This window comes from Typopeltis vanoorti, chromosome 4 (genome assembly GCF_054136105.1).
Source record: "Typopeltis vanoorti isolate ZY-2024b chromosome 4, IOZ_Tvanoo_1.0, whole genome shotgun sequence".
NCBI lineage: Eukaryota > Metazoa > Arthropoda > Arachnida > Uropygi > Thelyphonidae > Typopeltis > Typopeltis vanoorti.
Genome location: NC_143552.1, coordinates 11,943,453 through 11,971,262, shown reverse-complemented (window position 1 = coordinate 11,971,262; position 27,810 = coordinate 11,943,453). Strand labels below are relative to the sequence as shown.

At 36.2% G+C, this 27,810-nt stretch overlaps 1 protein-coding gene across 2 annotated transcripts in view; it reads right to left on the bottom strand.

Annotated features, from left to right (window-relative positions):
* Positions 1-27,810, bottom strand: part of lqfR (clathrin interactor lqfR) — a 364,785-nt gene that overhangs the window by 213,038 nt on the left and 123,937 nt on the right. For both annotated transcript variants that reach the window (XM_090391640.1, XM_090391641.1), the window contains exon 4: positions 3,677-3,803. In XM_090391640.1, coding sequence (XP_090247766.1) covers positions 3,677-3,803 — 127 coding nt within the window. The remainder of the gene's footprint in view (positions 1-3,676; positions 3,804-27,810) is intronic.

The following is a 27,810-nucleotide window of genomic DNA, read 5'->3' as shown; positions in this document are numbered from 1 at the left end:
GAATATTTAATGTTGTCCATCCCTTTTTTTTTCTTGCAATAACAAGAAACCTGTCCAAATTGGTCCTGATTACATTTCTCCAAAGGCTGGTACTTGGAATTGACTCATGTTCTATATTGTCTTTTTTTATTCTCTCTGTTCTACTAGTATTCATTGTTTGGATTGGAAATTAGTCCATATTCAGCCTATTCCAAAGAAAGGCAATAAATCTTTGCTATCAAATTATGCCCAATTTCACTCACTTTAGAGATTTATAAAATAACTGAAAAAACCATCGCCACTTTATGCCACCTTGGAACCTTAACTAAGCCAGTATGGATTCTGGCATTGTCAATCGCCAGGGAACGTTCTTGTCACCATGGAAATGTTTGGGAAATCCATAATGGATGATCTGAATATCTCTAAAGCATTTGATGATGTTTGGTCCTAAATCCTATCAAATAAGTTCCCCTCCAATTCAAGTAATGCTGATGTAGATCATCAGCATATGCATACAGATGAATCTGAACTCTAACTTTCCTTAATTACCATATCCTTTGTCAGTGCAAAATATATCATCAGAAATGCACAAACTCCACAACTCTCCATCTCTACCACTCAATCCACCAACTATAACGAACTACAACTACTTTCATCATCTACACCATCTACTACCAATCACCTCCACTAGTATTTTCACAGACAATCACAAACATCCATGCCCATGGCAGGATTCGAACCTGCGGCATTTTGGCTGGAGAGCGAAGATACGCTAACCACATGGCCGACCAGGCCGGCAAATTAATAACTACTTTTCATTTATACAGTTCTGATGCATTGCTTATATGAGGGTGGTCTAAAAAGTTCTTGGCCTAATAATGAAAAAACAAATTTATAATTTCAAAATTATTTTTCTTTTTCAACATAATCTCCCTTAAGACTAATACATTTATTCCAGCGATGCTCTGGGTCCATTATCCTGTCCATGTAGTGGTTCTCAGTAAGATCTTCAAAATACCCCTCTACAGCTCTTGATTTGAAAAAAAAAAAAATGCTGACCAGCAAGGAAGAGGATAGAAGTCAGAGGGAGTGGTTTGATGTTCCAACAATTCATAGTGCAGATCCCTTAATTTTCCCATTGCCAAACACCTTTGTGGGCAGGTGCATTGTCCTGATGAAAGATGATTTTTTTTCTTCTGCAGACTGGGTTTTTTCTCACAAATTTTTTCATCTAGTCTGGTTAAAAGATTGGAATAATATTCCCTGGTTACTGTTTTACCCTTTTCAAGATAATTAATAAACAAAATGCCTTTGGCATCCCAAAACACCTTTCCTGCTGATGGAACCGATTTTGTCTTCTTTGGTGCTGAATAAAAGGCTTCTGTCCACTGTTTTGACTGCCGTTTGGATTCTGGTGTATAATGGTGAATCCAAGTCTCATCCATAGTAATAAATCAATGCACAAACTCAGTTTTATTCTTGTTAAAATGCTCCAAGCACTGTTCAGAGATTTTCATGCAAAATATATCCTACACGTTCTTTTGAAATGCCTATAGTCTCAGATTTCACACACTTTGACTTGCGGGTCATCCAATATCATATCGTGCACTTGATGAATGATTTCTGGTGTTGTTACACTTTTTGAATCCTTCACGTGGATCTTCTTCAAGGCTGGTAAGGCCACGTTTAAACTCGGCAGACCATTTCTTAATTGGTCTGCCAAATCTTCACTTCCTGACGAAAATGAAGGAGAAGATTGCCCATAAACTTTTATGAACTTTGAATGAATTTCTTTTGGAGTTAAACCTTCTTTTGCAAAGAATTTTATAACTGCGCGATACTCAATTTTAGCAATTTCAAGGTATACAGACACTTTTGCTTCAGACAGCTGTATAAAACAAACTACTTGATAAAATGACTTGCAATTTCAACTGGATGCTTATGACAGATGTACCGATTTAGAAAAAAAAATCTTGCTGATAGTGTTGCCATCTATGGTCGAGGCCGAGTCCACCCTAGTAGTTTAAGATCTAAACATAACATTACTCGATTATGAGACATATGCTGGTTAAATCTAAATTACCATTACTATACAACTGCTCACAATTAGTTTTACATACAATCTTCACATACTTCACATGCTTTCAATAATGCAACTACTTACAAGTCCCTTTTAGTAACCAGCCTTTCACATTATCTTAATGTTCCACAAGGATCTTATCTTTCTCTATTTCCTTCTTTGCTCAAGAAGTCGACAGTCCTTTTCTTTATTAGATGCTCATTGTAGCAACAATATGTAGCTTCTTTCCTTCCTGACGACTAGTAACAATGTTTCTCTCATGGCGGAAATCCTAGTACATGACAAACAAAGCTGCTCTCACTTCCTGACAATAAATGGCGGTTATCTTCAGGTAAGAGAATGCCTCAAGAACCTTAGAGATGAACCAACGAAGCTTCTCTTTCACTTCGTGACCAAGAATGGCAGTGATCTCAGGCAAGAGAAAGCCTCGAGAATCCTGGGATAATATTCCTTTCTGACGAGGTGCCTTGTATAGGCATAGATTTCCGTTTTGCACGTGCTCACCTTTGGGCATGTGGATGTCACTTTTCGCATGCTCTTCAAATTCCTTATCCTTGGCACTTGTTGACCTTTGGATATGATGATGTCGTTCTTCGCAAGTCTCTGTAACTTTCCACTTATGATAATCCTCCTAATGTGTGTCCCATTATTGTAACAAAAACTGAATACAAATACTTATAAAAAAAATATTATTTCAATGAATCTTTAACAAATTAACAAATCTTTTTAGTGTTTTCCTGAATTAAAACCCATGTAAAACCGAACATGATAAGTTATGAAATTACTTATGACAGATTTTACAATACCAATCATTTCAACATGGTAGTATTCCTCATTCTTCTTCTTCTGCCAGTTCCACTTTTACTTCTGTCACTAGTGATGATGCCTTCTTGAATTCTGCTGATGAGTATGTTCCAATAGCTGACTTTTCACTATTCATCCCACTTCCCTGATTAAATAATGGGGTCCGTGTTTAACCAGGTGACACTTCAGCAAGCATGATGATTCATCATGTTGTAGAATCGTTTGATCAGCTAAATTCCAAATTACCAGACATTCTTGTTCATTCAGTATCCCTATATAGCCACACCAAAAAGACAATGAGGATGGACCTTAAGAATTCCTTAAAATTCTAAGTGAAAGTATCTTCCCAGTTATCTAGCTTTGATCCTTTCACTTTAAAACTGTTTATCCTATTTTTAGTTAATTGGCTTTGCATAACAGCATCAAATGATGCAAGTGGTGAATAGCCTGAAAAATAAAATGCAGGCTAACGGCTAACTTTTTTTTTTTTTTTTTTTTTTTTTAACTAAATGTATATAATGAGATATTTTGGTTTTCTCTAAATGTGATACAGTGAACTCAGTAAAAAAAACTCCTAAAGATTACAGGAGAAGTCTGTTATGGTGGATAGCTGACTAAAGAATTAGTTTTTTCAAATAACAAGTGTCCCTATAGGTTAGGCCTTTTTTTTTTTTTTTTTTTTTTCTGTTATAATGAATTTCATGAGTGGGACTATATATCCTAACTGATTTCACATGCCAGAGAAATACCCATCAAGGTACAGTTTCAATGTGAAAGTGCTATATTGCAAAAAGAAAGATTATACATTCTTACCTATATCCCATAGATTCAGAAGATAACCCCACATATTTATCTTTTGCTTTTTTTGCTTTTTTTCTTTCTTCTCTCAATTTTTCATCATCCTGAATGAATTCTATAAGATCTCTCACTCGCTGTCGTACTATAAATGAAATAAATTATCCAGAAGTTAAAAAAAAAAATTATTTTTATTAATAGTTAAAAAATGTATTCACAAAACAAACACTATACAAGTAACACCTAAACCACCATTTCTGATATCATACAGACACACAATAAAAAGAAAAACAGCTAATACCTTTTATTTCCTTATAGAGAGTAGGTGAGGCCTTTTAACTTTATCTAGTTTTTGGAAACTGAGTGGGTAGTTCAATATGCTGGTAACCAATCAGAGATAACTGGTTCAAGACTATCACTAATTACAAACAGCAAGGGATGGTAGCTAATTACAAGCTGCCATTTCTTGTACCTAACCCAAACAGGATATGTTACTGTCTAAAATATGAGGGTGGTCTGAAAAGTTCTTGGCCTAACAATGAAAAAAAAAAAAAAACAAATTTATAATTTCAAAATTATTTTTGTATTTCAACATAATCTCCCTTAAGACCAATACATTTATTCCAGCGATGCTGCAGCAAGATTATCCCGTCCCTGTAGTGGTTCTCAGTAAGATTTGCAAAATACCCTTCTATATCTGCAATCACCTCTTGATTCGAAGAAAAATGCTGAGTTGCGAGGAAGAGTTTTAGTTATGGGAAGAGGTCAAAGGGAGCCAAATATGGGGAATAGGATGGATGTTTCAACAATTCATAGTGCAGATCCCTTAACTGTCAAAACACCTTTGTGCATTGTCCTGATGAAAGATGATTTTTTTCTTCTGCAAAACATTGTCTTTTCTCACAAATTTTTTCGTCTAGTCTGGTTAAAAGATTGGAATAATATTCCCCGATTATTGTTTTACCCTTTTCAAGATAATTAATAAACAAAATGCCTTTAGCATCCCAAAACACAGATGCCATGACCCTTCCTGCCTGATGAAACCAACTTTGTCTTCTTTGGCGTTGAACAACTGGCTTCTGTCCACTGTTTCGACTGCTGTTTGGATTCAGGTATGCAATGGCGAATCCAAGTCTCATTCACAGTAATAAATCGACACACAAAATCAGTTTTATTCTTATTAAAATGCTCCAAGCACTGTTCAGAGATTTTCATTCAAGTAAGTTTTGATCTGCTGTGAGCAAGCGTGGCACCTATCTTGTGAAGCTTTTTCATTTGCAATTCTTCATGTAAAATATATCCTACACGTTCTTTTGAAATGCCTATAGCAATTTCACACATTTTGACTCACCTGTCATCCAATACCACATCGTGCACTTGATCAATGATTTCTGGTGTGGTTGCACTCTTTGGACGTCCTTCACATGGATCATCTTCAAGGCTAGTACAGCCACGTTTAAACTCAGCAGCCCATTTCTTAATTGTTGAAAACGAAGGAGAAAGTGCCCATAAACTTTTATGAACTTTGAATGAATTTCTTTTTGCGTTAAACCTTCTTTTACAAAGAATTTTATAATCGCTCTCAATTTTATCCATTTCAAGGGATACAGACAACACTTCTGCTTCAGACAGCTGTATAAAACAAACTACTTGATAGAATGACTTGCAATTTCACATGGATGCTTATGACAGATGTACCAACTTAGGGAAAAAAAAAATCGTGCTGATACTGTTGGTCGAAACTGAGAACTTTTCAGACCACCCTCATAATTGGTGGTACTAGTAAAGAAAATTGGCATACAATATAAAATCATATAACACAAAGTTAACACAGAAATATACAATGAACCAAAATGTTATATTTTTAAATGTGTTATTATTTGACTTTATTTAATATTCTAAATGTGAAACAGAATTTTGAATTTCTTAAAAGTATGAGTGTTCTTTCATTCTCTATTTTTGATCTATTTGTTTTATTACTAAATTCAGCCACCAATGGACTAGTGAAATGCAATATATGCAGCTCAACTTGTAAATGCCAATCTTACCTTACTATGGTTTAGTCTGTTTAAAAAAAAGGGGGATTTTAGCAAATTCAGAATATTTCTGGTCCATAAAGATACCTTGCTAATTAAAGAAAATGCTAACTAGACCAGCCAGATGGTTTATCATCACTCGATGAAACTTACTGGAAATGAAATGGCCTGAAATGGCTGATAGTACATTTGGTTTCCAGAGTACGGATTCCAGTTTATTTCTTGCCCTCTCTCTCCCCACACAATGTGAGTTTGAGATACTCATCAAGAGCATGCCAAACATACAGTCAGTCCTCAACTTATGCTGGCTATCCCATTAACAAATACCGCACTGCGGAAACTCAAGAACCAGGGTTCTGTTGCTGCCATGAAGACATTTAAAAAATAATTTTTTCTCAGTCTTGCTGCTACTGTAAGAAAAGCTCAGAGACTTTTGAAAAATAATATCTTGCAATGTACAAATGACATGGTGTGAGGTGACAGCACAGTGTATGAATAGCATCTGAAAGAAGCTATTCATACATTCACAGAATTAGACAAAGCCTAGCAGCAAGATAGTGCTGTTGCTGCTAGCCAAAGAAGGGAGTTAAATTATTTATTTATTTATTTTTAATGGTGTAAAGACATCAAAGGTCATACTGTGCCAGGACACAGGTCGCAGCAGTACATATGATAACTGGTTAGTAGGACAATCACAAACAATGCCCTTGGAAGGATTTGAACCCACAGCCTATTGGTTGGAGAGGGGATAATGAATATGAAACCAATTATTGAAGAAACACTCACAGGGAAAAACCTTATGTTCATGTGTGTTCAGACATTCCATATACACTGCATGGAAAGAAATTAACGGACAAGATAGTGTGAGGAACATGCAGAAGCAGAATTGTGACCACCTTAATAAGATGTAGGACCTCCTTTCGCTGCAATGGCTTCAGCAAACCTAGGGAGCAAACATTCCACAAGAGTGTGATAACCATCAATGAGAATTTTGCACCATTCTTCTTGTAGATACATAATAAGGTCCTGGACCATTGTCAGGCAGACATCCTTTGACTTTGCCCAACACTCCAGTTCATCCCACAGATATTCAACAGGGTTGAGATCTGGGTTCTGTGGAGATCAGTCAAATGTGGTGACATTCATATCCAAAACCACACAGTTACAACAGCAGCTTTATGGCAGGGTACATTGTCTTGCTGAAAGAGAAAATGGTCAGTTCCATAAACATGCAAAATAGGAAGCATTGCATTGTCCAGAATGTTCAGATATCAAAGTTCAATGTTTGTGGAACCACAAACAGAGGTCCGAGGCCAAACCAGGAAAAACAAGAACACTGCCACTTCCAAATTTCATAGTTAGGGTTACGCACACTACTTAGAGACGTTCACGGGCATCCACAACATCCGTCCATCTACTTGGAAGAGTGTGTGGCTTTATTTGTCACTCCATGACACAGTTTTCCAACCTTCCACGTCCCACTATACATGCTATATGCACTACTGAAAACAATACTCCCTGTTGGTTTGGGTAATGTGGGGCTTGCATATTAAGGTCCTACCATGTTGTGAGCCTTGGTTCTAAATGTTTTTTGTGCAGATTCCAGTTAATGGCATCCTATCACAATACCTCTTTCAAACTCCATCAGTTCCCTTCTTGCAGCCATTTCACCTGAACACAGTTGCACTGACTTGGGAGCATCATGTTCCTCCAATTTATTCTGGCTACAAACATGTGATTTGTTACGTGCACCTTATCCATTGGGGTGTCTGCTGCATGCCTTCTTTCCTAACAGTGTATATTTATTATGTCATTCTCATCCATGAAAGGTTTTAATTGTAAATCTATAGTACATTAATATTGGGGGTGAACTGAGAATCTCCCCCCCCCCTATTTTTATTGATTTCATATACAAGCATACCACAGTCATACATGTTAGGTTCCAGACTTCTGCCATATACCAATTCACCTTTTTTTCTTCTCCCCTACCCACTTATGGATACATGAAATGGTTTAATAACATTTTTAAGCAGCAATATATATATGCATAGATGATATTATAATTCTATAATATAATGAACGACATAACAATTTAATGTGAAGATTGGCCTTGTACTTCAACTATGAGACTATCATTCTAGTAGCAAGACTTATACGTTGGTTAGACATAACTGGTAATTAGTTTACAGAATTAACAACGCATATAAAGTATATTAATTAAAGGTAACTTTAATGAATAACTTCTATATTTCGGCAACGTCACATTGCCATCTTCAGGAACATAAGGATATGGTATGTGCACTCAGGAACTAACACAAAGCAAATGAGAAAGAAAGCAAGAAACTAATATTGTTCCTAAAGTCCTAATGGTGCCCTCTTGCGGGCTAATTTGGTAGTCTTGGCTGTTGGGCTGAAGTTCTCATAATGAAAGTCTCCCAAATTTGGGGCAGTTTCATGCACCCAAATTTGTTGAGGTTAGGAATGTTTTTTAGAGCTGCTGAAGATTCTTTGAATAATCTTTCGTATTTAAACTTGCTGCGATGAATTATTTTTGTTTTCTTCCAACGAAATTTATGGTGGGTATCTAAGGCATGGTCTGCCAGCCCAGAGCGGCTGTACTGGTGAAACCGGATGTAGTCTTGGTGTTCTGAAATCCTGATATTTGTTGTTCTGCCTGTTTGGCCAAAGTAGGACAATTTGCAGCTGCAAGGGACCTGGTATACACCAGGTAGGTCTAGGGGAAGTGGTTGGTCTTTGATATAGCGGATAAGGGATGCCAACTTTTTATATGGTCTGTAACAGGAAGTAAGGTCATATTTTTTGAGGATATTGGTTATTTTCTCAGAGGTGCCCTGGATGTAGGGGATGGTGATAGACTTGGTGTAATCTTTATTGTGGAAGGGGGGAAGGGGTTGTGGTTTACAGGTTTTAGTATTTTTTGGATTTTTTTGGGGTTATAGCCATTGGCTAAGAAAGTGTTGAGGATGTGGTTTAGTTCAATAGTCAGGGCCTTGTCATCTGAGCAGATTAATTTTGCCCTGTTATTATTATTATTATTATTATTATTATTATTTGACACCTCCAGGGAGTCCAAAGACTCATCGAGGGAGAGTGTGCTAACAGCATCGAACGATTGGTTCCCTTCCAACTACTAACCATGCTCAAACTTACTTAACTGAGCCATCAGTAGCAGAGGCTCTACCAATCGACCAACCTTTGCTGGCATAATATAGTGTTTTTATCACCCCATATTGTTGTGAGGGGGGGGGGAATTGCTGGTGAATGTATCTGCCAGTGTGGGTGGGTTTTCTGTAAACAGAGAAAACCAAAGATCCATCAAGCTGGCGGGTGATTAAAGTGTCCAGGAAGGGGAGGGTGTTGTTTTCCTCTTTTTCTAAGATGAACTGGACTCTGGGGTGTTGGTTGTTTAAGTGTGCTAGGAAGGAGTGGAGTGTGTCTGAGCCATGTGGCCAAATAGCAAACACATCATCCACATAACGAAGCCAAATAGTGGGTTTTTGTGGGGCGGAGTTTAAGGCTTTCTCTTCAAATGTCTCCATAAAGAAATTGGCCAAGGGTGGGGAAAGTGGTGAACCCATGGCTGTCCCCTCTATCTGTTTGTAGAACTTTCCTTGCCAAACGAAATAGCCCGAGTTCATTGTGAACTGAAATAGGGCTGAGATATCGGGAGGAAACTTGGCTTGGATTAGCTCAAAGGTTTCTTTGAGTGGGACATTAGTGAATAGGGAGGAGACGTCAAAACTGACCATTATGTCAGTGTGTTGGAGTGTGAGGTTTTCTATACTGGCTTTAAAGTGGGCTGAGTTTTTTTATGTGTGATGGTGTGTTGCCAGTGTAGTGTGTGAGCGTTTTCGCTAAATGTTTGGCTAATTTATATGTGGGGGAATCAATGCCATCCACTATGGGATGCAATGGCACATTTTGTTTATGTATTTTTGGGAGTCCATATAATCAGGAGGGTCTAGAGTTATAAGGTTTAAGTTTGTTGGTGACTTCCACAGGCCAAGAAGTGACTTTCTTAAGGAGTCTGTGGATAGTTCTAATCTGAGAGCTGGTCGGATTATATTCAATGGGGAGGTAAGTAGTACGGTCTAGTACTAAAGAATTTAGCTTACCTTTGTAGTCTTTTTGATTGAGTACCACAGTAGCGCTTCCCTTATCAGCTTTGGTGATTTCTATTTTTTTGTTGTTTTCCAATTCTTGTAGGGCTGTATATTCGTTTTTGGATAAGTTGGATTTTGGAGGTTTGGCTTTAGTGAGAACACCGACTACATCCAGTCTTACGTTGTTGGTGATATGGTTAGGCAGGTTGCGAATTCCACGTTCAATTTGGATCATGATTTCTTCAGCAGGTATCCTTTTTGGAGCTAGGGCGAAATTGTGACCACGTGAAAGTGCGGTGAGTGCTTCAGGCTTTAAAACTGCCGATGAGAGGTTGACTACAGTGTTGAGTGGTGGCTGGGGTATGGAAGTAGAAGTCTTTGTCAGGTTTTCGTATTTTTTCACATGCCGACTACGTATTTTTTCGAATTCCTTTCTTGCTGATGTGCATGAGATATCATAAAGTATAGACCATAGATCAAGGCCGAGTGTATTCGAAAGCTCTTCCTCTAGCGCCCGTAAGGTTTTGTTTTCATCGGCAAGGAGAACGTACGTCGCGGTAATTTGTTCTCTTAACAGGGCGAAGCTAGTGCGGTTATAAATGCGTAGAGCTTTCTCGGAAGTAAAACGGTGCTTCAATTTGACACAATTAGGGATCACTTTGTTATCCCGGCAGTGTTTTAGGAACGTCAGACAATTTATTTGCCTCGATATCGTCAACCTCAATTTGCCGTATTGACGGGCTTTTCGTGCGATTGCATCTCCGTGGATGATCATGATTCTAGTAGCAAGACTTATACGTTGGTTAGACATAACTGGTAATTAGTTTACGGAATTAACAACGCATATAAAGTATATTAATTAAAGGTAACTTTAATGAATAACTTCTATATTTCGGCAATGTCACGTTGCCATCTTCAGGAACATAAGGATATGGTATGTGCACTCAGGAACTAACACAAAGCAAATGAGGAAGAAAGCAAGAAACTAATATTGTTCCTAAAGTCCTAATGGTGCCCTCTTGCGGGCTAATTTGGTAGTCTTGACAGTTGGGCTGAAGTTCTCATAATGAAAGTCTACCAAATTTGGGGCAGTTTCATGCACCCAAATTTGTTGAGGTTAGGAACGTTTTTTAGAGCTGCTGAAGATTCTTTGAATAATCTTTCATATTTAAACTTGCTGCGATGAATTATTTTTGTTTTCTTCCAACGAATTTTATGGCGGGTATCTAAGGCATGGTCTGCCAGCCCAGAGCGGCTGTACTGGTGAAATGTGTACTGGCATTGATTCCCCCACATATAAATTAGCCAAACATTTAGCCAAAACGCTCACACACTACACTGGCAACACACCATCACACATAAAAAACTCAGCCCACTTTAAAGCCAGTATAGAAAACCTCACACTCCAACACACTGACATAATGGTCAGTTTTGACGTCTCCTCCCTATTCACCAAAGTCCCACTCAAAGAAACCCTTGAGCTAATCCAAGCCAAGTTTCTTCCCGATATCTCAGCCCTATTTCAGTTCACAATGAACTCAGGCTACTTCGTTTGGCAAGGAAAGTTCTACAAACAGATAGAGGGGACAGCCATGGGTTCACCACTTTCCCCACCCTTGGCCAATTTCTTTATGGAGACATTTGAAGAGAAAGCCTTAAACTCCGCCCTACAAAAACCCACTATTTGGCTTCGTTATGTGGATGATGTGTTTGCTATTTGGCCACATGGATCAGACACACTCCACTCCTTCCTAGCACACTTAAACAACCAACACCCCAGAGTCCAGTTCATTTTAGAAAAAGAGGAAAACAACACCATCCCCTTCCTAGACACTTTAATCACCTGCCAGCTTGATGGATCTTTGGTTTTCTCTGTTTACAGAAAACCCACCCACACTGGCAGATACATTCACCAGCAAACCCCCCCCCCCTCACAACAATATGGGGTGATAAAAACACTATATAACAGGGCAAAATTAATCTGCTCAGATGACAAGGCCCTGACTATTGAACTAAACCACATCCTCAACACTTTCTTAGCCAATGGCTATAACCCCAAAAAAATCCAAAAAATACTAAAACCTGTAAACCACAACCCCCTCCCCCCCTCCACAATAAAGATTACACCAAGTCTATTACCATCCCCTACATCCAGGGCACCTCTGAGAAAATAACCAATATCCTCAAAAAATATGACCTTACTTCCTGTTACAGACCATATAAAAAGTTGGCATCCCTTATCCGCTATATCAAAGACCAACCACTTCCCCTAGACCTACCTGGTGTATACCAGGTCCCTTGCAGCTGCAAATTGTCCTACTTTGGCCAAACAGGCAGAACAACAAATATCAGGATTTCAGAACACCAAGACTACATCCGGTTTCACCAGTACAGCCGCTCTGGGCTGGCAGACCATGCCTTAGATACCCACCATAAATTTTGTTGGAAGAAAACAAAAATAATTCATCGCAGCAAGTTTAAATACGAAAGATTATTCAAAGAATCTTCAGCAGCTCTAAAAAACGTTCCTAACCTCAACAAATTTGGGTGCATGAAACTGCCCCAAATTTGGGAGACTTTCATTATGAGAACTTCAGCCCAACAGCCAAGACTACCAAATTAGCCCGCAAGAGGGTACCATTAGGACTTTAGGAACAATATTAGTTTCTTGCTTTCTTCCTCATTTGCTTTGTGTTAGTTCCTGAGTGCACATACCATACCATATCCTTATGCTCCTGAAGATGGCAATGTGACGTTGCCGAAATATAGAAGTTATTCATTAAAGTTACCTTTAATTAATATACTTTATATGCGTTATTAATTCCGTAAACTAATTACCAGTTATGAGACTATCAATATTGACGTTAATATTACTTAAGGATAATTACATAGAATTTTCGAGATTTTCGTCCGTTATTCTTGTCCGAATTTTTGATTTATTGTATTTCAACCTCGAAAAAACTGTTCACACATATATGTGCTGCCGAAAAGACAAATGATTTTTCTTGAAAAGGTATGTAAATTTGTATATTTTTCTTCCACCAAATAAAATTTATAAAAATCCGTCAAAGCAATGTTGTTAAATTGTGATTTTAGCACTAAATCTGCCTGAAGCTGAATAAGTTTCATCTGTAAGTTTTTTGGCACATTATTTACATCAGCATCCATCGGACGAGCAAATATAGCGAATGTGGAGTCTTTGTTTTTGAAGTCGGCAAACCTTGTATCAAACTGCTCTATTAGTGCCTTCAGTTCGTCTCCATAACAATTATAAGGGATATTTTTATGAGTTGCTAGAGTAGGAAAATGATAACAATTTTTAGCTCTTATCTGACTTTCCAACAATCTTAGTTTATTACAAAAAGCTTTGACATGTCCATGCAGTTCATGAACCAATTGTCTTTGTTTTTGCAATTTAAGATTCAGTTCGTTTAGGTCTACAAGGAATGCTAAATCACACACCCACTCATCATCTTTTACTTGGTTAATTGTGTTTCCTTTTATGTCCATAAAATCTGCAATGTCTTGTCTCAGAATCATAAAATCATTTTAACATTTTACCTTTACTCAACCACCTCACTTCACAATAATAAGACACATCTTCATAATCCGAAAATAGGGCTGCCAAATACTCCTTAAATTGGCGGTGATTAAGTGGTGATTAAGTACACATGACTTAGTAAAGTTAATACTGGCTACTACAACTTCCAAAACATTTGTGAATCTAATCGATTTTGCACACAGATTTTGTTGGTGGATAATGCAGTAAAAATTTATTAAATTTTCTGGATGGATCTGTAGTTCTATTGCTCTTTCATGAACTATTCCAATAAATCCCTTCTGTGCACCAACCATTGCAGGGGCTCCATCAGTGCATATGCCAGATAGTGAACTCCATTCAAGCCCAAATCTCTCGAAGACTGTGTTGACTGTTTCAAATATATCTTCACTGGTAGTTGTTCCTTTTAACAGCTGAGGCACCAATAATTCTTCTGCGATGTTTAAATCCGCATGAACTCCTCAAATAAATATTGCTAGTTGTGCTGCTGTATCGGAGGCATCGGTGCTGTCATCCAAAGCAATAGAAAATGCTTCCAATCTAGCAATCTTCTCTTTTAAACATTTTTTGATATCATCAGCCATAATTTCTATCCGTCGGACAACAGTACATCTCGACAAATGAATATTCTCGAAGTCTTTTTTCTTTTCAGGATATATTATACTTGCAACATCCAGCAGACATCCTTTAATAAATTCTCCTTCACCAAATGACTTAGAATGCTTAGCGATTTTTTCGCTTACCACAAAGCTGGCTTTGACAATGCTGTGGTGCTGCATTCTTTGCTTGTTGAACATTTGCTGCTGGGTATCCAAGTTCTTCTTCAATTTCTGTATTTCAACTTTTCATAGTTGTCCATCAATTTTTGGGTGATCCGCATGTCTCAAAGTAAAGTGTCTCTTCAAGTTGTATTCTTTGTTGATGGATACGGATTCGTTGCACAGCAAACATACAGGCAAACCTTTATTCAGAATAAAATAATAATCCTCCGTCCAGTTGTCTTGAAATTGACGATTCTCTGCATCTACTTTTCTTTTTTTTGCAATAACCCCTGACATTGTCCCAAATTTATAAGCTATATTCAGAACTGTCAAACAAAACTGTCTTCTACACCGCAGACACTGAACAGAACACATCAACGCAGGCAACGAACAGAACATAACATCAATGCAGGCACTGAACAAAGCACAACACCAACGCAAGTACCGAACTGACACGTTGTAACATGTTCACACACACCGCTAGTCAAAGTGAGAAAGAGACCTTGGTTGGAGAAAACATAGTTTTGCACAAGTCATAAGACGTCAGCTTAATGTGAGTTAGTAGAACACACCATGTTTTCTCCCACCATGAATCAGACAAACTTTGCTGAAATAGATTTGGGCTGGATCAGGCCCACGGGTTGCAAATACGTGCCTTAAACAGTATGTGAGGAAGAGGACTAGGTGTATAAGTGTTGGTTCTGGTAAGGCATCAAAAGATCTATCCATAACTATAGTACGAATTCCACCTCTGATCAGATAAAGTGACCATGCTGTCTTTTTCTGGGAGGTTGCTCAACATGTAGAAAACTCAGTTGAGAAAGAATTTATGCAGACCTACAAAGCAGGCAATTATGATAAACTTAGGTGGTCACTTGGAGCAGTCCATTGGTATAAGAAGCTACAAGGAAAGTATGTCAAATAATGCAAAGGAAGTGGTCATGGATTGTTTGATAAAGGTAGTATTGGACTGCATACCCAAGGGTCAGGAGGATAAACCGTGCAGGGAATAAATGGATAAGTAGACAAATAAAAGAAGAGCTACAAAAAGCACTGTGAAAGGAATATAAATAAAAAGTGTTCATGGACAATACAAATTGCAGGCAAGAAGGATAACTAGAATAGTAAGGAAAGCAAATTCAGACAGAAATTATTGGCTAAGCAGGCCAAAGTAAATCCAAAAGTTTTTTTTTTCCCACTATGTAGCAAGTAAGAGAAAAAATGATTATGGAAGGATACTATTCCATGCTGAAGGTAAGAAAGTGACAAGCAGAAGAAATAGCTGCTAAGCAATCACTTTGCAAAGGTTTTATCATCTAGGTAGAAACTTGGCAGCTACTAATGTAAGAACTGAGGTAGATGAGAATTTACTCAGCTACCTCGGTTCCATGGTATAAGAATCAGTTCCATGGTATATCTATTGACTCCTTGGAGTTGCCCGTAATGATAATCAACATTTACTCAGCACACTGAAAAATGTTTATTATCATTACGGGCAAATCCAAGGAGTCAATAGACTCATCGAGGGAGGACCTAACATCATGTCAAGAACAACTATCCGACATTCACACAATATCTATCACACCTCGCCTTAAACTCATTCACAGTCATGGCACCCACAACAGACTCTGGCAGCTTACTCCACTCATTCACCACCCTCCAAGTAAAAAACCTAGCTCTAACACCCTTGCTAACCATACTCTTGCCCAGCTTCCATGTATGGCCCCTAGTCCTCCCACCCACCAGTGCTATTCTCAAAAATATCTTCTGAATTAATCTTATAGAAATCCTTCAGTAATTTAAATGTCAATCATATCACCCCTTTTCTGCCTATCAACCAATTTCTGCAACCAACAAATCTTCAACCTGTTCTCATAAGGTTCATTCCATAGACCTGCTATCATCTTTGTCACTCGTCTCTGAATCCTCTCCACCTCCTCCCTGTCAAGAAAAACAATGGTGCCCATATCTGGGCACAGTTGTCTAGATGGGGTCTTATCAAGGCTCAATACAGAGGAACAATAACCTGTTTATCTCTGCTTGTTAAAGTATTTTTCAGCAATCAAGTAATTTGATGAGCTGATTTAGCCACTTTTGCAATGTGCCCCCTAAACTTCAACTCCCTATCCATCAACACTCCCAAATCCCTGGCCTCGTCCTCCTGGAGTATGGTTCCACCAATGTGATATACTGCTGCTAATCTTTTCACCTCAAAATGCATAACCTTACACTTTGCCACATTAAATTAACATCGATTCTCCTTAGCCCAGTCCTCCAAACTATCCAAATCATCTAGCAAAATTTTGACATCCTGTTCACTCACTATTGCTCTACCCAACTTTGCATCATCAGCAAACAAATGAACACTTCCTCTCAGATCCTTTCCTATATCGTTAATGAACAAATTGAACAGTAATGGTCCAAGAACAGAACCCTGCGGCACACCACTAGCCACAGGCCGTCTTTTGGACTCTACTGCTGAATAAACCACTCTCTGATATCTCTCCATCAACCACCCTCCAATCAATCTCACCACCCCTATATCCATCCCCACATGCTGCAGTTTACTGATTAGAATTCCATGTGGTATCCTGTCAAAGGCCTTAGCAAGGTCCAGTAGAATCACTGTAAACCCATTACCCTTATCCAGTTCAGCCATCACCGTGTTATAAAATGTGAGCAAGTTATCGAGGTATGATCTACCCTTCACAAAACCATGCTGTCCCCCCATACAGTATCCCATTTTCATCTATCCAATCCTGTATTTTCCTATTGACTATTTTCTCCAAGACCTTGACAACGATTCCTGATATGCTGATAGGTCGGTAATTTACAACAGCAGTCTTGGAATCTCCTTTATGCAGTGGAACTATTTTCCCCTCTTTCCACCCCCTCGGGACTAACCCAGACCTGAGACTCAAATTAAACAAAATGGTCAAGGGCACTGACAATTCTTTAGCTGCTTCACGTACGACATGAGCTGGTATACCATCCAATCGCACAGATGTATTGACATTGAGGTTTTGTAATAGACTATTCACCTCCACTTCATTCACCACAAATATCAATGTGAATACAGCAATGGGACCGGAGAGTAGATTAGCCTGTTAATATTTATTGAATTTATTTATCCTGTAGGCGACTGCGCCATTGTTAATATTTTATGAATTTTCCTATAGGCTGCGCCATTGTTAATATTTAATGAATTTATCCTATATATATTTGCCATTGTTATTTATAATGTGTATTATAAATAATATTTCATTTACTAACAATTATTTTTATTTTTGACTCCGAGTGTCCCTATATGTTATTATATTTGCACAAAGAGTTCACTCCAATTGGTGCAATGACTTTAACTCACTCTTTCAGAATCCAACTAATCACTGACTCAATACCAAGTACAAAATAAACACATTTAATAAAACTTAAAACAACATATATACACTTCTAGTAAAAATACATAACTACAATTACAGATTATATGGATCCAAGGCCTTATTTAAAAATTATAAACTTACTCTTAAGACAAAACACTTTTCTTTCACAATCAAAAAAAATGTTCATAGTCTTTTTCTCTTCCTGTTAAGGCTCTTTCCAGAAGTTACAAGGTTCTGTACTTCATTTTTTTAGGATCCCTTTAAAATTCCTTTTTACTGCCTCACACAAAACAAAATCAAGTTCCTTCCTACTTGAATATATCTTGGCCAGTTTATAAAAACTTAGTTTCAAGATTTCCTTCTTCTTTACTTATTCCTTCTTGAAACATATTATTTCCACTATTCCTTTTTCGGAATACAATATGAAATTTCCTTTTAACTGCCGCACACAAAAAATCAAGTTCCTCCCAACTTGAATATTCCTCGGCCAGTTTATAAAAACTTAGTTTTAAGATTTCCTTTTTCTTCTGTACTTATTCTTTCTTGAAACATATTATTTCCACTATTCCTTTTTCGGAATACAATATGAAATTTCCTTTTAACTGCCGCACACAAAAAATCAAGTTCCTTCCAACTTGAATATTCCTCGGCCAGTGTTCTAAAAACTTTCCGAACGCTCTCCTGTTTACCACTGTAACTTGGATACGCAACGCTTTTCTTGTCAGCTGTCAATCAAACATCAAGTTCACTCCGGGAGCATGCGCACTTCACAAAAGTCAGAAACTATGCACTGTAATAATATGGCTGACTCGCTGTATCCACCAGCGCTGAAGAAAGTCTTTCATAAACACAAAATTCAACATTTAAAAATACAACAAACTTTCTTATAAATAATACAAATAATCAATTAAGTAAGTACTTCAATATTTTTACTTCCTTACATATTACTTCTAACATAATATTTTCATAACGAGCACATCACAAGTGCAGACACTGCGTGTATGAAAACAAAAACTAACAAGCAAAATTAATACGTAAAAATATTCAGAATTTTTAATATGATTATTTTTACATCAGTTTCATTTTTCTGTGAAAAAAATTTTTTTTTAAAAAATTTTTTTTATATTTAACCTACATCTAAACAAACTTTTAATATTTATTTCAAGATCGTTATATTTTAAGTTCTAATCTAATTATCTAATCATTATGTATATCTTCTGAATCACTAGTTTCAGAATCATCTGACACTAGAGATAATTCTGAACTTTCTTCTTCCAAATTAGTATACTTAAAAATTTCATTTTTATACCTTTCAAACACTTCATTTAAACTACTTGAATGATGTCCTAAATCTATAGAATCATCACTATCAGAATCAGTTTCTACAGGTTTTTGAGATTCTATAAGTTTCTGGGATTCCTTATCCTTACTAACTAAATTTGAGGTATCTTTAACTTCCCTTTTCTTATTTAATCCTATATTTATCAACCTATGAAATTCCGCTATACTTTCATCAATATTAGAATCAATTTGATTATCATTATTCCTACATTGTACATCATCTGAAACATGTGTCTTAGGATTTCTAAAATTTCTTGTATTTTGGTTCACTTTACCAAAATTTAATTTTTTCTTTCGCTGCATATTTGAATTATGAATATTAGATCTATTCCCTTTTCTATCATTTAACTTTGAATAAGATTCACAATTAGTATTAGGAAAACTACATTCATCCTTCAATATTTTATTCATATTATCACCTAAAGTAACTAAATTTTTATTTCCCAAAAAGTACCTTTTTAATCTATCAGAATGTACATTTAAAATTTTACTAGGATTATTGACATCTTGAATTCTAAAATTTACAGGAGAAAAATTGTCTAAAATTCTAAATGGACCTAAGGCTTTCTTTCCTAATTTCCCAACTCTTTTAATACTAGATTTATCATCTAACAATACTAAATCACCTGGTACAAAAGAATTATATTTTCTAAAGCGATTTATATATTGTCTAGTTTTCTGAGCACTTAATTTACTTATCTCACCTACTAGTCTATGAGTAGTGGAAAACTTATCTATTACTAATTCTAAATATTCATTTATATCACTGTATCCTGTATTTGGAATAACTGAAACAAGTTCATTAGGAAAAACTGGGTCAAAACCATATAATGCAAAAGATGGTTTTTCCTTGATAGCAGAATGAAAAGCAGACCTACATGCAAATAATGTTTGAGAGATATGTGTATCCCAATCATTCATTTTGGTGTTTGCCAACTTTGAAAGTATTTGCTTTATGTTTCTATTTAGTCTTTCACACATACCATTACATTGCAGATGATAAGGTGTTGTAAAAATCTTCTTAACATTAAGCAATTTACATAACTGTAATAATAGTTCAGATGTGAAATTTGCTCCTTGATCTGAAAGTAAGGTCTGAGGAGTTCCATATCTACAAACTATCATATTCAAAAACTTTCTTGCAATAGTTTTTGCAGATTGGTCTTTCATTGATACTGCTTCAGGAAATCTAGTTAGCATGTCTATGACTACTAGAATATACCTATTTCCTTTTTTAGTAATTGGTAGAGGACCTACTACATCAATAGCAACAGCTTGAAATGGTCTAGTTGGAATTGGAAATGGTTGTAAAGGAGCTTTTCCTCTAAAAGGGGATCTTATTTGGCACTTATGGCATGACTTGACATACGTGAGTATATCACTCTTCATACCTTTCCAGATGTAACGATCCTTTATTCTTTCCAAAGTTCTAGAAAACCCTTGGTGTCCTGCTAAGTCAGAATCATGGAAAGTATACATAATCCAAGGAATCATTTCAGTTGGTGCCAATATTTTCACCTTCAACTTTCCATCTTCCATTTGTCTAGATAAGAGTAACCCATCTTTATCTAAATACAAGTTATCCAGATTCAAAAATGTATCTAGTTGAGTTTCCTCTTTCAATACTGCTTCATAAATAGTTTTTAGTATGGGATCATCCTTCTGAGCTTCATCATCATCATCAAATTCCTGTCATGTACCCTCAAGGGGTGTACAGGATATGACAGTACTACATGAAAAAATTACATCATTACTAACTTCCTATCTACAATTTTCCTCCAAATCAGTCTGTTACTTGTCAAGACTCCAACATTATCAGATCTTACATTTCTATCGTCTAAGGCACTTTGTACCGTATCAATCCACCTATATCTTGGTCTTCCTCTGGGTCGTTTTCCTGCCAACCTGGCAAAAAACACTTGTTTTGCTAATCTTTCCTCTCCCATTCTATTTAAGTGACCATACCATCTGAGATTAGCTCTGCTAACACATTCCGGGATGCTGACAATGTCAAGTTCTTTCCTAATATCCTCATTTTTAATATGATATTGCCATTGATACCATCTGTTCACGCCTCTAATCTTTCTTAGGACTCTCATATCTGCGGTCTCTAGTCTTTGGTCAAGTGTTTTACTTCTGACCCAGCTCTCAGATCCATAAGTTAAAATTGGTTTGAACACAGTCTTGTATACAGCTAATTTAGTGTTCAGACTAATTTCATTCTTATTCCATATGAATTTATTCAATTGACTTCCCACCATACCAGCTTTGCTGATTCTGTTGTCTATTTCTATATTTAGTTTACCATCTTCAGTAAAAATTGTGCCTAAGTAGCTGAAATGTTTTACTTGTTCCACAGGTTCTCCATTCACAACACAGTTGACATTTTCAATGATTCTGCCTATTTTCATTGTCTTTGTCTTTTTATTGCTGACCTTCATACCATATCTATTACAACAGCTATTCAATTTAGTCAGAGAATCTTGCAGACTTGTAGCGGATTTATTTAGAAGTATAACATCATCCGCATAAAGCAAAGAGCTGACATTAACATCTCCAATTTTGATATCAGGTTTAATACCACATTCCTTCATAATGTGATCCATATAGATAATGAATAACAGAGGGGATAATGTACATCCTTGTCTCACACCAGATTTAACATTAAACCATCTTCCTGTACTTCCTTCAATTCTAACTGCTGACTCACAACTCAAATAAAGACTAAGTATTGCTTGATATAATGCCCCATTGACACCATATAACTGCAGCGTATTGAATAGCTTCTCTCTTGGCACCTTGTCATATGCCTTTTCCAAATCGACAAAACTTAAATACAGATCTTTGTTATATTCCCATGCTTTCTCGACTATTTGTCGTAAAGTGAAGATCTGATCCTGACAGCCTCTATTTGGCCTGAATCCAGCTTGTTCTTCACCAAGCTTTTCTTCCACAATTCTTCTCAACCGTTTCTCAAGTATACTTGCATAGATCTTGCCAGGAACACTCAGTAGAGAAATACCTCTGTAATTCTCACATTCAGTTTTATTTCCCTTTTTATATATGGGTACTATGAGAGCTCTACTCCAATCATCGGGAATTCGTCCCTCTGTCCAGGCTTTCTGAACTATGCAGTGCAGCCACTGTAAGACTCTTATACCACCATACTTCAGCATTTCTGGTCGAATATCATCTACTCCTGCTGCCTTTCCACATTTCAAGCCTTTGATGGCTTTTTCTACTTCAAGTATGGATATGTACTCCTGACTGCATGCCTGGTCAGTGTTTTTTATCACTGTGCTGTCATCACTGCTTGTTTCATTTAGCAGTTTTTCAAAGTAATTACTCCATACTTCAAGGATATCTTTTTCTCCTGTTTTCATGTCACCTTTATCATCTCTAATTCCTTTTACAGCACTCTTTCCTCCATTCCTAAGCTTCTTCAACAACCTCCAGAATATTTTGCCACCTTCTTGATATTTATTTTCTATATTCTTACCAAAGTCCTCCCATGACTTTTGTTTAGCAAGTTTTACACGCTGTTTAGCTTTCTTACATTTGTCTCTGTATTCTGTAAGAGTAAAAGCTGACTTATTTGCCAGGAACTTTTGATATGCTTTCTTCTTTTCCTTCACTGCCTCTTTAACTTCCTGTGTCCACCAGGGAGTTCTGATTTTTTTATCCTTGCACACAACCTCACCACATGCCTCTCTGGCAGAATCAATCAATGTTTCCTTCAGAGTTTGCCACTGAATCTCCAAGGTTTGATTTCTGTTCTCAAACTCTTTCATTTTCTTTTCAATAATATTTCTGTATTTTAGTCTACAGTTCACATCTGAGAGCTGCTCAACTTTTATTCGCTTTAAAACTTTCTTACATGTTATTCTTTTCAATATGAAATTCAATTTTATCCTGCTCAAGACTAAATAGTGATCACTTCCAATTTCAAATCCTCTGTACACTCTGGTGTCCTGCACCAAGGAGAAAACATCACTATCAACAATAACATAGTCAATGAGACTTTTCTTATTCCTAGCCTCTTCTCTCCATGTGAATTTGTGCACATTTTTATGTTGGAACATGGTGTTAGTAATAACCAGTCCATGTCCTGAGCAGAAATCCAACAGATATTTGCCATTATTATTAGCTTTGCTCTTTTCTCCAAATTTTCCCAAAATATTTTTGTATGTCTCACAATCATTTCCTACTCTGCTATTTAGATCCCCAACAAGGACCAACTTTTCCTTTTTCATTGTGTCGGTTGCTTTTTCTAAAGCCTCAAAAAATTCCTCCACTTCTACCTTAGTAGAACCTTCTGTGGGACCATAGGCACAAATAAGTCTCATTGTCCAGTTCCCCATTCTCATATTTGCCCACATTACTCTACTTGAGACTGACTGCCATTCAAGAAGATTAGCCTCGTATTTTGTGTTGAATACTATGGCTACTCCTTCTTTTCCTTGATTGTCATTGCCTGAATATAACATTTTGTATTTATTGCTCAGAAAGATCTCACCAGTTTTGGTCTTTTTTGTTTCAGTCACCCCTATTATGTCGATCTGGTACTTATCTAATTCCTCAGCTAGCTCCATTTCTTTGCCATTCAGGCTTCTTACGTTGATAGTACCGATCTTTAACTCTGGTGATGTTGAGTTGGGGTTTGTTTTCAGATTTGTTCCAGTAGCTGACTTTTCGCTGTTCGCCCTGGTTCCCTGGCGAAAACAACGGGGGCCTTGTTTAACCGGGCGACGCCCCAGCCGGCATGAAATTTTGTCATGTTGTACCATCATTCTATATTTTGGTTTAACCAATAAGAATACAATTTGGTCGGCTAAATCCCAAATTGCCAGCCCATCCTCGTCCGTTCAGTATCCAAGTAGATACCCAACAGGGTGCACCACGAGAAGGTGAGGATTGGACATTAGGTCAGAAGCTCTGGTCGGTTCTCCGCATTCCTTTAAAGGCTATGTGGAGGTCTCCTCTCAGTTATACAGCTTTGACCCTTAAGCACCCCCCTTCTGAGCTTGGATAATCTTATCCTTTTCCCAAATTTGTATACTAGGATCCTTATTCTTTAGAGTTTCAATATTAAATACTTGATCACTATCACTAGTATCTAGAAAAACTTCAGGAGACTGCTCTAATTTTCCACTGTCACCTGATTTCCTGTCCAAACAGCATTCTATTCCACACAATGATACTGTATTTTCAACAAAATTGCACACAAACCCATGACGTTTCAGAAAATCAATTCCAAATATTATTTGTACATTTGGATTTGAAGATTCTGGAAGAACAATTAATGAATGAGAAACTTTTAATGGAAAACAAGGAATTGAAATAAAGACATTGATTTGCTTATAAGCTGAAATTTCAGATTCAAATATTCCTTTTAACTTAATTGGATTGCTTAAAACTGAAATATCATATGGAATTAGAGATTTAATTTTGTTAAATAAGCTATAAGAAACGAGTGAAATGTGTGCACCTGTGTCAAGTAAGATATCACATGGTACATCTTCAATAAATCCTTGTAATACTGTTAAAGGATTACTTTCATTAGCATAAGGAGCTAATGCTACATCAAACTTTCTTTTATGGTTATAGCTGTCTTTGGCTTTACCCATGTTTAGTGAATAGTTTGACATTTCTGTCCTTGCCAGTATAATATTGGAATAATAACTAATTCCAGATTTACTTTTATTCTCCGATTTCTTATTTTGAAAATAAGATCTATCTCTAACATAACAATCTTTAGCAAAATGACCCTGTTTATTGCATCTAAAACATTTTGGAATGTATCTTCTATGAGATGCTTTATTCCTGTTAATGCTATCAGATTTACAAGAAAAAGATTGATTATCTGTAAGATTTTTTGATAATGTTAAATCCGACATCATCTTAAACAGAAGTTCTTGTCCTTGTATTATGGGTCTCTGTTGTCTTTCTATTTCTTCACTCAGAAATGTTTTCAGTTCCTCATATTTTTCCAAATCATGTAATTTTACCCTGGAATCAGATTCTGGAATATCTTTAGTAAAATTCACAGAAGTTTCCTTAGACTTTTTCCTTTTATTTGCAACTTTACTTTTTTGAAGCTTTTCTTCTCTCATTTTATCAGTACCCACAATGCTAGAAGAATGAGTTTGATTATGCTGAAAAGAATTTACTTGCTTATTGCTAGAGGAATGAAAAATATCTCTTAATCTTTCTTCCTTTTCTTTAACAAGCTCAAAACATTGTTCAAGGTTTCTAACTTTTTTCTTATACGCTGTTTCTTTTAAATTATCCTTGAGGCCAAGCCTAAATTGATTAAAGAGCAGCCATTCTAAAGAGGATTTCTCTTCAGATGAAATATTAAATCCATGAGCAATGGTCCACAATCTATGATAATATTCAGAAACAGATTCCTTATTACCTTGGATACACTGTTGAATCTTCCAAATGTTTGGCCCTAATTCTCTTACATTTGAAAATTCTGATATTAGCAAACTTTTAAAGGTTGCATAATTGTCAGTATCTCTTAGTAAAGGAGATGTGTTTAAAAATGTTTTGGCTTTTCCCAACAATTTATTACGAAGTATAATTAACAAGTGAAAATCTGACCAATTCCCTAAATCTTTAATTTTTTCTGCATACCTAAAAAATGTTTCTATGCTTTCACTACTATCACCTGAGAAAGAAGGTATTACTAAGGTTGGATTTATTAACCTAAAAATTCTTCATCATTAACCGAAGGAACTTTACCACTAATATTACTATTTTCTGTAGCCATTTTTTTTTTTTATTTGAGTCAAGATTTGCCTTTTGGATTCTAAAATAGTTTAGTCATAACCAATTATCCTGTCGTCGACTGCGCCATTGTTAATATTTAATGAATTTATTTATCCTGTCGACTGCGCCATTGTTAATATTTATTGAATTTATTTATCCTGTAGGCGACTGCACCATTGTTAATATTTTATGAATTTTCCTATAGGCTGCGCCATTGTTAATATTTAATGAATTTATCCTATATATATTTGCCATTGTTATTTATAATGTGTATTATAAATAATATTTCATTTACTAACAATTATTTTTATTTTTGACTCCGAGTGTCCCTATATGTTATTATATTTGCACAAAGAGTTCACTCCAATTGGTGCAATGACTTTAACTCACTCTTTCAGAATCCAACTAATCATCGACTCAATACCAAGTACAAAATAAACACATTTAATAAAACTTAAAACAACATATATACACTTCTAGTAAAAATACATAACTACAATTACAGATTATATGGATCCAAGGCCTTATTTAAAAATTATAAACTTACTCTTAAGACAAAACTTTTCTTTCACAATCAAAAAAAATGTTCATAGTCTTTTTCTCTTCCTGTTAAGGCTCTTTCCAGAAGTTACAAGGTTCTGTACTTCATTTTTTTAGGATCCCTTTAAAATTCCTTTTTACTGCCTCACACAAAACAAAATCAAGTTCCTTCCTACTTGAATATATCTTGGCCAGTTTATAAAAACTTAGTTTCAAGATTTCCTTCTTCTTTACTTATTCCTTCTTGAAACATATTATTTCCACTATTCCTTTTTCGGAATACAATATGAAATTTCCTTTTAACTGCCGCACACAAAAAAAATCAAGTTCCTTCCTACTTGAATATATCTTGGCCAGTTTATAAAAACTTAGTTTCAAGATTTCCTTTTTCTTCTGTACTTATTCCTTCTTGAAACATATTATTTCCACTATTCCTTTTTCGGAATACAATATGAAATTTCCTTTTAACTGCCGCACACAAAAAATCAAGTTCCTCCCAACTTGAATATTCCTCGGCCAGTTTATAAAAACTTAGTTTCAAGATTTCCTTTTTCTTCTGTACTTATTCTTTCTTGAAACATATTATTTCCACTATTCCCTTTTCGGAATACAATATGAAATTTCCTTTTAACTGCCGCACACAAAAAATCAAGTTCCTTCCAACTTGAATATTCCTCGGCCAGTGTTCTAAAAACTTTCCGAACGCTCTCCTGTTTACCACTGTAACTTGGATACGCAACACTTTTCTTGTCAGCTGTCAATCAAACATCAAGTTCACTCCGGGAGCATGCGCACTTCACAAAAGTCAGAAACTACGCACTGTAATAATATGGCTGACTCGCTGTATCCACCAGCGCTGAAGAAAGTCTTTCATAAACACAAAATTCAACATTTAAAAATACAACAAACTTTCTTATAAATAATACAAATAATCAATTAAGTAAGTACTTCAATATTTTTACTTCCTTACATATTACTTCTAACATAATATTTTCATAACGAGCACATCACAAGTGCAGACACTGCGTGTATGAAAACAAAAACTAACAAGCAAAATTAATACGTAAAAATATTCAGAATTTTTAATATGATTATTTTTACAAGCCCATATGCTACAAGAAAGTGCAAGAAAACTGACAGTGCCTCTAACAAAATTGTGTAATTCTCAAGTGAGTAAGATAGTTCCATTACATAAAGGTGCCTTAAAGACAGAAGTAGCAAATTACAGACCAATTAGCATCTCATGAGTAGCAGTTGAAGTATTGCAAAAGATTGTAATGGTAAAGTTCAGGAATGGGTGGAGAACAATATGATATCCTGATAGGCAGCACCGCTTTGTAAAAGGTCAGTCCTACCTTAGTAATTTTATACACTTCTTAAAAAGTGACAGTAGAACTGGATAAAGGAAATAGTGACAATATGATACCGCTGCACTTTGCAAAGGCATTTGATAAAATACCATATGCCTATTACATAAGTTAGAAGAAATGGGAATGGACAGAGGAATGGCTGACAGATGTCAGAGTGTGGTGTATGGTGGAGTGGAATCAAGGCAAACAAAGGCAATTAGTGGAGTGCACCAGGGCTCCATACTATGACCACTATACTTTAAGTTAATATAAAATACAAATTAATGA